The 13,767-nt window shown below is 46.9% G+C and overlaps 1 protein-coding gene across 1 annotated transcript in view; it reads right to left on the minus strand.

Annotated features, from left to right (window-relative positions):
* The window catches only part of LOC144681152 (dynein axonemal heavy chain 8-like), a 1,929,890-nt gene that overhangs the window by 350,659 nt on the left and 1,565,464 nt on the right, over positions 1 to 13,767 (minus strand). The window contains exons 69-70 of the mRNA XM_078542879.1: positions 9,556 to 9,683; positions 1,716 to 1,887 (exon numbers count right to left, since the gene is read on the minus strand). Coding sequence (XP_078399005.1) covers positions 1,716 to 1,887; positions 9,556 to 9,683 — 300 coding nt within the window. The remainder of the gene's footprint in view (positions 1 to 1,715; positions 1,888 to 9,555; positions 9,684 to 13,767) is intronic.

The following is a 13,767-nucleotide window of genomic DNA, read 5'->3' on the forward strand; positions in this document are numbered from 1 at the left end:
CTACATGGCAGACTGGTGAAAATAAATAAAAGCCTGTGAGATCTCTCTGAAAATCCCTGTCGAGAGGCAAAAGGGGAAAATCACTGTTAGAGACATTGAAAGGCAAGTGCTCAACCAGTGAACTAAATACCGAAAGTGCTGGAAGACCACTTCATGTCATCAACAAGAACTGAAAGGAATTTGGAAGACATCGATCAAAATCAACCCATTGAATCCTGTACTCCAGGACTGGTGCTATTGAACTGTTTTATCCCACTCTTAAAATCCATGTTTTTGTGTGTCTTATGTGTCTTGTATGTGTATGTATAGGGATTTAAGAAGGGGTAGAGTTTAAGTTATAGAATTTACAAACCTAGTGCTCAAATTCTGTTAACCTAAATTAAACAATTAGGTGGGTTGGTCAAACTTTTTCACATTTGTCACGGCTCAGGGAGCAGTGGGACTTGATATTTCAGCGCACCCCAGTGAGTCCTGACAATATAGAGTTAGCTCAGTGGCAGAAAACAAAGAGTAATTGTTGATGGGCATTTTTGTGATTGGAAGGCTGTTTCCAGTGAGGTTCTGAAGGGCTCAGTACTAGATCCCCTGCTTTTTTTGGTATATATTAATGATTTAGATGTAAATGTAGGAGGAATGATCAAAAAGTTGACACAAAAATTGGCCATTCAGTACATAGTGGAGAGGATTGCTGTAGACTGCAGGAATATATCAATGGACTGGTCGGATGAGCAGAAAAGTGGCAAATGGAATTCAAACCAGAGAAGTGTGAGGTGATGCATTTGGGAAGGTCAAACAAGGCAAAGGATTATACGCTAAATAGGAGGATGCTGAGAGGTGTAGAAAAAGAGTGGGACATTGGAGTAAATGTCCACAGATTTGTGAAGGCACCAGGACAGGTTGATAAGGTGGTTAAGAAGGCATATAGAATCCTTTCATTTATTAGCTCAGGAGTGGAATATAAGAGCAGGGAGGTTATGCTGAAACTATATAAAACAGTTAGTTAGGCCACAGCTTGAGTACAGTGTGCAGTTCTGGTCACCTCATTTCAGAAAGGATGCAATTGCACTAGAGAGGGTACAGAGAAGATTTATGAGGTTGTTGTCAGGAGTGGAAAATTGCGGCTATGAGGAAAGATTGGATAGGCTTGGGTTGTTCTCCTTGGAACAGAGGAGGCTGAGGGGAGATTTGATTGAGATGTGCAAAATTGTGAGGGGCCTGGATAGAGTGGGTGGGAAGGACCTATTTGCTTTAGCAGTGAGGTCACTAACTAGGGGACAAAGATTTAAAGTGATTGCTAGAAAGATTAGAGGGAGGATGAGGAATTTTTTTTTCACCCAGAGTGCTGTGGGGGTCTGGAACTAACTGCCTGAAAAAGTAGTAGAGGCAGAAACCCTCGACTCATTTAAAAGGTGCCTGGATATTCACCTCAAGAGCTGTAAACTGCAGGGCTACGGATCAAATGTTGGAAAGCGGGATTAGGTTGGGTGGCTCATTTTTCGATCGGCGCAGACATGATGGGCCAAGTGGCCTCTTTCTGTGTCATAAAGTTTTTATGATTCTACAACTTTGAAATGACAGTGATGAATAAACATATGACCAAGACAGAAATGTATTCACTCAAAGGACATGTTGTGGAGATATACAAAGGTTATGCTGTGTCACTTGAAGCTGATTGCAATAGAAACTTAACAGATACGAGTCTGAGCCAGTCTCACCATAGCTTGGTCCACCAAAAAGGCTATAATGTTCAGATTATCTGTATATGGAATCCTCCTTTTCTGAAGCTCTGCTTCCCAGATTACTTTCAGCAATATATCCCTGAACGTTTGATTGAAGGGACCACTGTACGATAGAAAACCAGTTGCCAATAGCACATCTCCCACCAACCTAGAATACAAGAGATGGGGAGAAATCAAAGGATGTCAATGCAAAGTGAAAAAGAATATTGTTAAACAGTGGAATCTGTAAAGCCCAATGGCCAGAATCTTATTTTAGCACCCATGTGTAACTACATGGCAGCCAGAATTAGATATTCATAGATGAAGTGCCTGAAAAATAATGTAGTAGGGGTGGGAAGGAAGTCAAAGACTTTGCCGTTACCTCATTGGGTACAAGGTTTGGATGCCGTTTGGACAGGCATTCATTCCCTGAAATCCAGCAGAATCAATTTGACTGCCTGATTGTATGCCTTGAGATTATAACTGTAGCTAGAATCTTTTTGACTTTATTCCTCATGAATATCCTCAACTGCTGCTCCCATCTGCTCATCTTGCACCGCTTCCCCCGCCCCCCACCCCCACCCAACACTCCCCACACTCAAACATCCCTCCCTGCTGGGTAATCCCAACTGCTGTTACCACCTTCTATTCCTGAGTGATATCTCAGAGCAGACAATGTGTGACCCCACACTTTAGCAATGTCACCTTGCAGGTCCTCCTCCAGCCCACCTCACAAAGGTGGGTAGGTCCTGTTTCCCAGTGATGGCAGCAGGAAGCCCTCCCTCCTGGCCTGAGGAACAACTGACCCATGGTGAGCCCTATAGTTTACATTTACCACAGCCCATTGTGAACATCTCCACCCTTGACCTGTACTCTGGAGATCTTTTTGTGTTGTTGCAGCTATGTCCCTGGGCATTACCACACACCTTGGAGCTTGAAGCCTTCATCCTGGACCCTCCTCAGTCGCCTTTGATCTTCCCTTTATCAGCCTCTACCCTCACTTTATCACCCTTGACCTGTCCTGTTTTACTCTCGATTCTCAGGACCTCACCATTGACCTTCCATCTACAATCCTGGATCGCCCCACAATCATGATTCAACTCCCACCTGTAGATATTGTTCTTCCCTGTGCAGTTCAACTTTCCTCCCTCTGTCTCGCATGAGCCGTGGTAGGTTCAGCACGATCCACCCTCCCTCCCTCGGTAAGCCGTGCCCCGACCCCTCTTGCACTGCCATCACCCAATTTCAATGCATCAATGCTTCCTTTCCCATGGTCCAACAAAACTCCCAATGAAAGAAAAGCAGCTCCTACACATTTCAAATCCACCAGAAAGACTACCTTGCCTGCTACATACCATCTTTAATCAGTCATGAATCTGAAGGCACGTGCTTCTCGCTTGCTGCAGAGTTAATTGCAAAGGTGCCATTTCATCCAGTGAAATGCTGTTTTAATGAATATGCATGACATGCTTATGCATCACAAATAGATTCCTGCTGCTTACCATCAGGGTGCTTGATTTGCCTTCAGTTCGCCACAACCGTTAGTTCCTTACTTGCATCCTGCTGACATTTCACCTCCCACACAATTATATGCGCCCGCCCACCTCATTTCCTGCTGCCAGTACCAGATTCCAGCCAATGTGTGTCTCTGGTAAACATGGCACATATTCAATAATCTAAATGTTAAAAATGCCTTTGGCATGAGGACATAAGTAATGCTAATTGAGAGAGATTAATGCCAATGGCAGCAATAGTTTAATTATTATGAGAACAAATGGTTGGCTACAAACCTATTCTTATCTTAGTTACCAGTATTATCAAGGTATATGCAAGATCAGAAAGTAAAGCAAAGGGTAGGCATGAACAGATGCCAAGTTGAGTGCACATAATGCTGATTGGCAACTGTTATCCCTATCTATTTATATGTACCTTTTCTCCCTGGTCAAAAAAAGGAAATTTTCTACCTGTTTCCTCTAATCTGGAGGTGTTTGTATGATTGGCTGTTGCATGTACCTGAACAGAAATAGTTGACCAGGAAATGTTGGAGGCTAAATCTGATAGCCCATAAAAACAGGTATGATGATCACAATGTGGAATTACCTTATGGCTGTTGTAACTGATGCAAGCAGCTCACCAGCCTTATGCTGCCTGCTGACTTAAGTGACTACCGTGTGCAGCCAGCGCTAACTACACTGCTGAGTCACTGCACGTCTTAGCAGATGCACAAAATCATAAAAGAACCTAGTTTAAGCTAGTGTGCACTAATTAAAACCAGCCTGCACCTCTTAAACGGGAGATGCGTTGTGGCTGGAGCAGGTGCTAGAAATCGTTCTACTACTGAGTTTGACCTGAGAAAGACACAAGAATCGCACACCATGGGAAACAGCGGCCTCTAAGAGTTTCCAAAAGCAAAATACTGCAGATGTAGGAAAACTGAAATAAAAACAGAAAATGCTGGAAATTGTCAGCAGGTCAGACAGCATCTGTGGAGAGAGAAAGAAAGTTAATGTTTCAGGTCAATGACCCTTCATCAGATGATCAGGATTCCCATTAAGGGTCATTGCCTGAAACACTGGCCAGGATTTTCTGTGCCTGCCGGTGTCGGGCGTGTTCAATGGCATGAGCAGATAATATGGCACAGTCAGTTTCACGATGGCGTGAAACCAGTTTGCAGTTGTCCGCTTAGCCCACCGACGGTGGGCCGTGTTCCCTGCCATCAGATGTTGGGAACCTCATTGTAATACATCAGCATATCATTATTAGACCAGCCCGCTGGAATCATCCAGCCCTGGTGGATCATCTGTCCACGTTGGTGGAAAACACGCCGACGTGTTTCACAACAGCACATTAGCGACGTGTACCTGGCGGGCTGCAGTTCACTCAGCACTTCAATGTTTGTTTGCCTACCTTGCTTTGGTCAGCACTCACAGTCATCAGTGCCATGCTTCACAGACCACACCACATCACTTTTAGGGGGGTTCACGGCAGGTCTCTACCTACCAGATCAGCCATATGTGGGTGGCTTTTCAATGGCTATAGGGCAAGGTCTTGCTTGGGGAAGGGCTGACGGGTAAAATGTCGTTTTACCTGCCCACTACCACACTTAGTACAAATCTGGGATGATTCCACCTGCTAATTCTGTTTGTCTCCAAAGATGCTGCCCAGCTTGTTCTGTGTTTCCAGCATTTTCTGTTTTTATTTCATGTTTACCAACCCTGCATTGGAGGCCTTGATCGAGGAGGTTCCGAAAGGGGATGTGCTCTATCCATGAGAAGCCAGGAGGTCCTTCAGACAAACTTTCAGAAGACAGTGAGAGTAGCTGGCAGACCTGAGGATGCAATGCTGCAAGAAGCTCAATGATCTTACACAAATGGTCAAAGTCAGTGAATGGGTATTTGAATGCCATATCCCACCAACTAGCCTCACAAGAACAAGAATACAAGAATTAGGAGAAGATGTCAGCTGTTTGGCACCTTGAGCCCGCTTCTCCATTTGGTAAGATCATGACTGATCTGATTGTGCCTTCAAGTCTACTTTCCTGTCCATTCCCCCTAAGCCTTGACACCCTTGCAGGTCAGAAGTCTATCTAACTCAGCCTTGAATATATTCAGTGACCCTGCCTGCACGGCTCTCTTGGGACGAAAATTCCAGAGATGAACAACATTCTGAGAGAAAAAAATTCTCCTCATCTCAGTCTTAATGCAAAGAACCTTAACTATTAAACGGTGTCCCATAGTTCTAGTCTCCCCCACAAGGGGAAACATCCTCTCGGCATTCACCCTGTCAAGTCCCCTCAGGATCTCACCTTATGCTTTGATAATATCACCTCTCATTCTTTAAAATTCCAGTGGGTATTGGCCCAACTTGCACAATCTTTCCTCATAAGATAAACCCTTCATCCCAAGAATCGGTTTAGTGAGCCTTCTCTGAACTGCTTATAATGCAAATATATCTTTCTTAAGGAGATCATAACTGTACATAGTACTCCAGATGCAGTCTCAGTAAGGCCCTGTACACCTGCAGCAATGCTTCTCTCCTTTTATACTCGATTCCCCTTGTGCTAAGTGCCAACATTCCAATTAATTTCCTAATCACTCATTGAGACACAGCTCAACGCGTCGCTTCACTATCAGTTACCTACCAGCAGAGTTAATGTTTCAGGTTGTGGCCTTTCATCAGATGCTGCCAGACCTGCTAACTATTTCCAGCATTTTCTGTTTTTATTTTAAATTTCATGCATCTGCAGTATTTTGCTTTTGGAAATGCTTTTTCTGCATCATAGGCAACCACACCTGCAAGAAGTGTTGGTAGATGGAAGGGTTCAAGCTCTGGGTTATAGGGCTGTGAGCAGCATCTAGCATCACTGCAGTGTACCACTGAAGCCAGGAGCTATGTGGATAGCAAGCTTCCAGAGGTGGTCACCCTGAAGTTTAACGGTTTGCAATCAGAAAGGGAATAGGTGGCCAGGAGACAGACAATTAAGGAGGGCCAGACAGGATGTGCAGGAACCCCCCGGGTGAATTTTGCTTTCTGACTGGCACTGAAGAAGAGAATGGTTCCTCTGGGAGTATAACTCGAGCCAAATGCATAGCATAATATGTTGATCAGCTGGATTTCCAACATCTAGAGTATTTTGCTTTTGATCATAAGGATCTTGCCTGCTCCAGGTCTCTTTCTATAGTCAGGAATCTACCAGAGTGGGCAATTGGTCACCAGAGACCACTACAATAATGCACTTAAAATGTCATGGGCAGGGAGTGTGTGAGGAATGCAATATTAAGTATTCTACTGCAGTTGTAACCTGTTCCTGTTGGACAGGCTGAAATCAGGGTTCTGGAATTTTCAATGTTGCTGACAACCAGTGACCAGCTAGAACAAAACAAAAATACCTGGAAAAACTCAGCAGGTCTGACAGCATCTGCGGAGAGGGATACAGTTGACGTTTCAAGTCTGTATGATCCTTCATCAGAACTAAGACATATAGAAATGAGATGAAATATAAGCTGGTGGAGGGGGGTGGGCGGGACAGGTAGATCTCGATAGGGGGCCAGTGATAGATGGAAGCCAAGAAGAGACTGCCAAAGATGTCATAGACAAAAGGACAAAAGGATGTTGACGGTGGTGATATTATCTAAAGGATGTGGTAATGGGGACATTAAGGGTAGAAAGCAGGACAAGCAAGTGGCAGATGGCCCGGGTGGGGGTGGGGGGAAGGGATCAAAATGGGCGAAAAGGTAGGGATGAAACAATAGATCGAAATAAACTTAAAAATAGGAGGGAAAAGAAAAATATATTTGTAAAAACATTATAAATTATTGGAGAAAGGGGGATCGGAAAGTGGGTGGGGATGGAGGAGAGAGTTCATGATCTGAAATTGTTGAACTCAATATTAAGTCCGGAAGGCTGTAAAGTGACTAATCGGAAGATGAGCTGCTGTTCCCCCAGTTTGCATTGAGCTTCACTGGAACATTGCAGCAGGCCAAGGACGGACATGTGGGCATGAGAGCAGGGTGGTCTGTTGAAATTGCAAGGGACAGGGAGGTCTGGGTCATGCTTGCAGACAGACTGAAGGTGTTCCGCAAAGCGGTCACCCAGTCTGCATTTGGTCCCTCCAATATAGAGGAAACCGCATTAGGAGCAGCGAATGCAGTAGACTAAATTGAGGGAAGTGCAATCTTCCTTCCACAGCTTCCAACCTCATAGTCTCCCAACCTCGGACGGCCCGCTTCTACCTCCTACCCAAAATCCACAAACAGGACTTTCCCGGCAGACCGATCGTGTCAGCCTGTTCCTGCCCCACGGAAGTCATTTCTTGCCATCTTGACTCCATTTTCTCTCACCTTGTCCAGTCTCTTCCCACCTACATCCACGATTCCTCTCATGCCCGACATCATATCAACTATTTCCAGTTCCCTAACCCCAACCGCCTCCTCTTCACCATGGACGTCAAATCCCTCTACACCTCCATCCCCTACCAGGTTGGTCTGAGGGCTCTCTGCTTCTTCCTCGAACAGAGGCCCGAACAATCCACATCCACCACTACTCTCCTCCGTCTGGCTGAACTTGTTCTCTCACTGAACAATTTCTCCTTAAACTCCTCTCACTTCCTCCAAATAAAAGGTGGGGCTATGGGTACCCGCATGGGCCCCAGTTATGCCTGTCTCTTTATGGGGTATGTGGAACATTCCTTGTTCCAGTCCTACTCAGGCCCCCTCCCACAAATCTTTCTCCGGTACATCGATGACTGCTTCGGTGCCACTTCATGCTCTCGTCTGGACTGGAAAAAATTATTAATTTTGCTTCGAATTTCCACCCCTCCATCATTTTCACGTACTCCATCACTGACACTTCCCTTCTCTTCCTTGACCTCTCTGTCTCAATTTCTGGTGATATACTGTCCACTAATATTCATTACAAGCCTACCAACTCCCACAGCTACCTCAACTACAGCTCCTCACACCCCGCTTCCTGTAAGGACTCCATCCCATTCTCTCAGTTCCTTCGCCTCTGCCGCATGTGTTCTGATGATACCACTTTCCAAAACAATTCCTCTGACATGTCCTCCTTCTTCCTTAACCGAGGTTTTCCACCCACGGTGGTTGACAGGGCCCTCAACCGTGTCCGGCCCATCTCCCGCTTATCCACCCTCACAGCTTCCTCTCCCTCCCAGAACCATGATAGGGTCCTCCTTGTCCTCACTTATCATCCCACCAGCCTCCGTGTTCAAAGGACCATCCTCCGCCATTTCCGCCAACTCCAGCATGATGCCACCACCAAACACATCTTCCCTTCACTCCCCCTGGCGGCTTTCCGCACGGATCGTTCCCTCTGAGACACCCTGGTCCACTCCTCCATCACCTACTGCACCACAACCCCCTCCCACGGCACCTTCCCATGCAACCGCAGAAGGTGCTACACCTGCTCCTTTACTTCCCCTCTCCTCACCGTCGAAGGGCCCAAACATTCCTTTCAGGTGAAGCAGTGCTTCACTTGCACTTCCCTCAATTTAGTCTACTGCATTCGCTGCTCCCAATGCGGTTTCCTCTGCATTGGAGAGACCAAATGCAGACTGGGTGACCGATTTGCGGAACACCTTCAGTCTGTCCACAAGCATGACCCAGGCCTCCCTGTCCCTTGCCATTTCAACACACCACCATGCTCTCATGCCCACATGTCCGTCCTTGGCCTGCTGTAATGTTCCGGTGAAGCTCAAAGCAAACTGGGGGAACAGCAACTCATCTTCCGATTAGGCACTTTACAGCCTTCCGGACTTAATATTGAGTTCAACAATTTCAGATCATGAACTCTCTCTTCCATCCCCACCCACTTTCCGATCCCCCTTTCTCCAATAACTTATAATGTTTTTACAAATATATTTTTCTTTTCCCTCCTATTTTTAAGTTTATTTCGATCTATTGTTTCATCTCTACCTTTTCGCCCATTTTGATCCCTTCCCCCCACCCCTACTCGGGCCATCTGCCACTTGCTTGTCCTGCTTTCTACCCTTAATGTCCCCATTACCACATCCTTTAGATAATATCACCAGCATCAACACCCCTTTGTCCTTTTGTCTGTGACATCTTTGGCAGTCTCTTCTTGGCTTCCATCTATCACTGGCCCCCTATCGAGATCTACCTGTCCCGCCCACCCCCCTCCACCAGCTTATATTTCATCTCATTTCTATATGTCTTAGTTCTGATGAAGGGTCATACGGACTCGAAACGTCAACTGTATCCCTCTCCGCAGATGCTGTCAGACCTGTTGAGTTTTTCCAGGTATTTTTGTTTTTGTTCTAGATTTCCAGCATCTGCAGTATTTTGCTTTTACCAGCTCTTGCCTGTTGATTTGCGCTTTAAACTCCTTGCACTGGTCTGTCCATCTGATTTTCTCCCCACTCAGGCCGTCTATCAGGGCTGTTGCGGCTTCCATCTTTCTTCGACATGTTTCTGCATCTTCCAGCAGGTCCTAAACAATAAAAAGCAGTTTCAATTCAATCACAGCTCCTTACTTGTCTTGATTTTTTTTGTAACACTGCAACATGCAGAGAAATAAATAACTCATATCAGCAGCAACATGGACCTCCCCAGCCATAGAGACCCTCCAAGAACCCCCTGCTTGCTATATGGCTTGACAAAACCTCCCCTGAACACAAATCGAACATCTCCAACTTGATAACACAGATCAAACCTGGAGGAAAGCTTGGCAGAAAATACATCCCAAATAAACACATTTGTCTCCAACACAACATCTCAACAATCAGGTTTCAATTTCCCCAGAGCATGTGGACAATCTCAATAGAATACAGACTGGATATAGCCAATGTGGTCACCTGGTGTACAAGTGGCGCCTCAAAACCTCTCCTGGCTGTGAATGTAAAAGCTTTGATCAAACCTGGGAAAACATAATAATATCTTGCCCTCGCCTCAGGTTTGAGGGCGACATCCTGGAATTACACTTGCTTTCTGGCAGGGCATTGGATTAGTTAGGGAAATTGACGTTAAAACTGTGATGACGGCTCCTGCTACTAACCCCATACAAATAAATCAGAAGAAGCGCTCTGGATGCCTCCACACTTGGGGGTTGAATTTCTGTGGAGATTCCTCAATTCTTCAACAAAGCAGAGAATTGGAGAAACCCCACAGAAATCCAACATCTGACAACTTTAGGAATAGTAAAAATTGCTATTTCTGTTTTGTTGGTCTTTAGTAATTGACGCTCTCCCTATCCACATACGAACATATGAAATAGGAGCAGAAGTAGGCCATTTGTGGGGAAACACCTAAATGGGAAACACCTAATTTTAAAACAGTGCCCCCTAGTGCTGGACTCACCCACAAGAGGAAACATCCTTTCCACGTCCACCTTGTCGTGACCGTTCAGGATCTTATATACTTCAATCAAGTCACCTCTCGCTCTTCAAAACTCCAATGGAAACAAGTCCAGTCTGCCTAACCTTTCCTCATAAGACACCCCAGGTACATTCCAGGTATCAATCTAGCAAACTTCCTCTGAACCGTCTCCAATGCATTTACATCCTTCCGTAAATAAGGAGACCAAAGTGCACACAGTATTCAAATGTGGGCCAGGATTTTCCATGCCCACTGGCATCAGGAGTGTTTGGTAGTGTGAGTGGACAGTATGGCGTGATCGGTTTCAGCGTGGCGTGAAACCAGTTCGCGATCGTCTGTTCAGCCCGCTGACCGTGCGCCGCATTTCCTGCCATCGGATGGGAACCTCATTGTAATACATCAGCATATCATTATTAGGCTAGCCTGCCGGAATTGAGGCCCCCAGCAAGGGCAGCCCTGCTGTTGAATATAGTACACAAGCATTTGGGGTGGGGGGTAGGGTGGGCGAGGGAAGTGGCCACGCATTGGGGAAACCTATGTAAAGTGACCATTCCACTGCTACTGAGACATTTCAGATACAGCCACATTGATATGATTGCAGTCGGGCTTCTTGCTTATCTGCCCACTCAAGCAACGCAGAGGCATCAAAGTGCCACCAAGTGCTTCAAAGCTTTTCACACCATCCCTGGCACAGATTGCAAAGTCATGAGCATTTTAGTGGGCTGCAGAACAGTTGGACAACTGCACACATTGTACAATCTCCTCGCTAAAGCTGGCCGTGCAGCAGTCACTGTTGGAGGCACACACAGCCCCTTGCAATGTCAGCATCCCTGTTTGGAACAGTCTTGCCCATGGTTCAAGATAACAGGGCAACTTTGCATTGTGGGTTAGGAAAATGCCTGTGCCTGAGCTGAGAGCACAGCATGCAGTCCAATAGGCAAAGCTACCATTAATCATTCAGGTGGAGTGGGGCAGATTTGGGTGGAGTTTCAGGCAGCCATGCAGTCCACTAATCTCTGGCCATCCAAGTGGTGGCCAGCACTCTCCAGGAAGTGTAAAGGGGCCCTCACACCTAACCAGGAGAGGTTCTTAGTACACCTATGCTAACCACGTGTCTCTCTCTTTCATCCTGCAGAAGGAGTAGATCAGGAGCATGGAGCCTGGTGAACTAGCTGTATGCCTGATGGCCCACAGAGAATGAAGACAATGGAAGAGAGAATGACTGAGGCTCCTGGCTGCACAGAGGCAGGAGCAGCAATCTCAGGAAGAAGGGTGGCTCGGGTTCCTGAAGAACAACAGTGAGCCGTCGCAGGCCGGTGCCTAGCAACACCCAGGGTCTATAGACGCTGCCTTTCATTCTTCCAGATGAGTGAGGACACACACACACATGGAATCACACAGGATCACAGTGCAGAAGAGGCCCTTCGACGGAGAGTCTGCTCCGATAGGTGAGAAACACCTGACCTTCCTACCTAATCTCATTTACCAGAACTTGGCTCATAGCGTTGAATATTATGACATGCCTAGTGCTCATCCAGGTACTTTTTATAGGATGTGAGGCAACCCACCTCCACCACCCTCCCAGGCAGCGCATTCCAGTCCATCACCACCCTCTGGATAAAAAAGTTTTTCCTCACATCCCCCCAAAATCTCCTGCCCCTCACCTTGAACTTATGCCCCCTTGTGACTGACCCTTCATCTAAGGGGAACAGCTGCTCCCTATCCACCCTGCCCATGCCCCTCATAATCTTGTACACCTCGATCAGGTCACCCCTCAGTCTTCTCTGCTCCAACAAAAACAACCCAAGTCTATCCAACCTCTCTTTATAACTTAAATGTTTCATCCCAGGCAACATCCTGGTGAATCTCCTCTGCAACCCCTCCAGTGCAATCACATCCTTCCTATAATGTGGTGACCAGAACTGCACGCAGTATTCCAGCTAAACTGTGCATGTCTAGGGAACTGGTTGGTCACATCTGCCAGCTACTGCAGGATTTGAAGCCATGGGAACATGGAGGGCATCCATTGCCAGTGGCCATGAAAGTGACCGCAGCGCTCAATTTCTATGCCAGTGGCTCCTTTCAGGGTTCCACAGGTCACCTCTGTGGTATCTCTCAAGCCTCCACCCACAAATGAATCCATGAGGTCACGGATACCATTTTTGCACACAACATTTTTCAAGAGCGATTGAATTCGCCCAGATCTCAGGTTTCCCACAGGTGCAGGATGTGATTGACTGCACTCATGCAACACTCAGATTTCCGTCGCAAAATGGGGTGAACTACATCAACCACATGGGGTTCCACTCGCTTAATGTGCAGCCGGTGTGCGACCACCAGAAATGCATCCTGCAGGTGTGCACACGGTTTCCAGGGAGTGTGCACGACTCCTACATTCCCAGTCGGTCACAGTTCCCAGATGTCTTCCAGCGTCCACAGAAATTGCAGTAATAGCTCCTTGGGGACAAGGGGCCGTGGCTGATGACACCTGTGCGGCGGCCTCAAACTGCAGCAAAGCAATGGTATAGTGACGCTCATGCTGCAACTCGCAACTTGGTGGAGCAGACCATCAGGATGCTGAAGATGAGATTCCAGTGCCTAGACCGGTCTGGTGGAGCCCTGCAATACTGTCCACAGAGGGTGTCACGCATCGTTGTCCTCTGCTGAGCCATTTACAACATTGCGCTCCCACGGGGAGACGGGCTGGCTGAGGAGGAGATGGAGGAGCTGGGGGGTCTCCTCTGATGAGGAGGACGTCAACAGGGATGAGGTGAGGGGGACCTCAAAGGCAACGATGATGGGGATGAGGCCCTCGCACTGGCGAGAAGAGGCAGGCACACACAGGAGGCCCTCATAGCTGCTAGACTTGTGGAAGATGATGACGACATGCAATGAGGTGACCCCATAGATCCTCACATCGCATCTGTGAACATTTGACTCCAGTCTGACTTATGGCACGAATACCCTCTGTAAGGTTGCGATGCAGTAGAGGCCCTAATACTTGCTCAATTGCAGGAGGATGATGACAACATGCAGTGAGGACTCTCCATAGATCTTTACATAGCCTCTGAGCGTGTTTGACTCCTGTCTGGTCAAAGGCAGCTCGCTTGCGCTCTGTGATCAGGGTCATAACATAGAGACACAGCCATGAAACCTTAAGTACATCTGATCCTTTGCCTGCCTTCAGCACCTAAGCCCTT

This window comes from Cetorhinus maximus, chromosome 5, assembly GCF_964194155.1.
Source record: "Cetorhinus maximus chromosome 5, sCetMax3.hap1.1, whole genome shotgun sequence".
NCBI classification, from domain to species: Eukaryota; Metazoa; Chordata; class Chondrichthyes; order Lamniformes; family Cetorhinidae; genus Cetorhinus; species Cetorhinus maximus.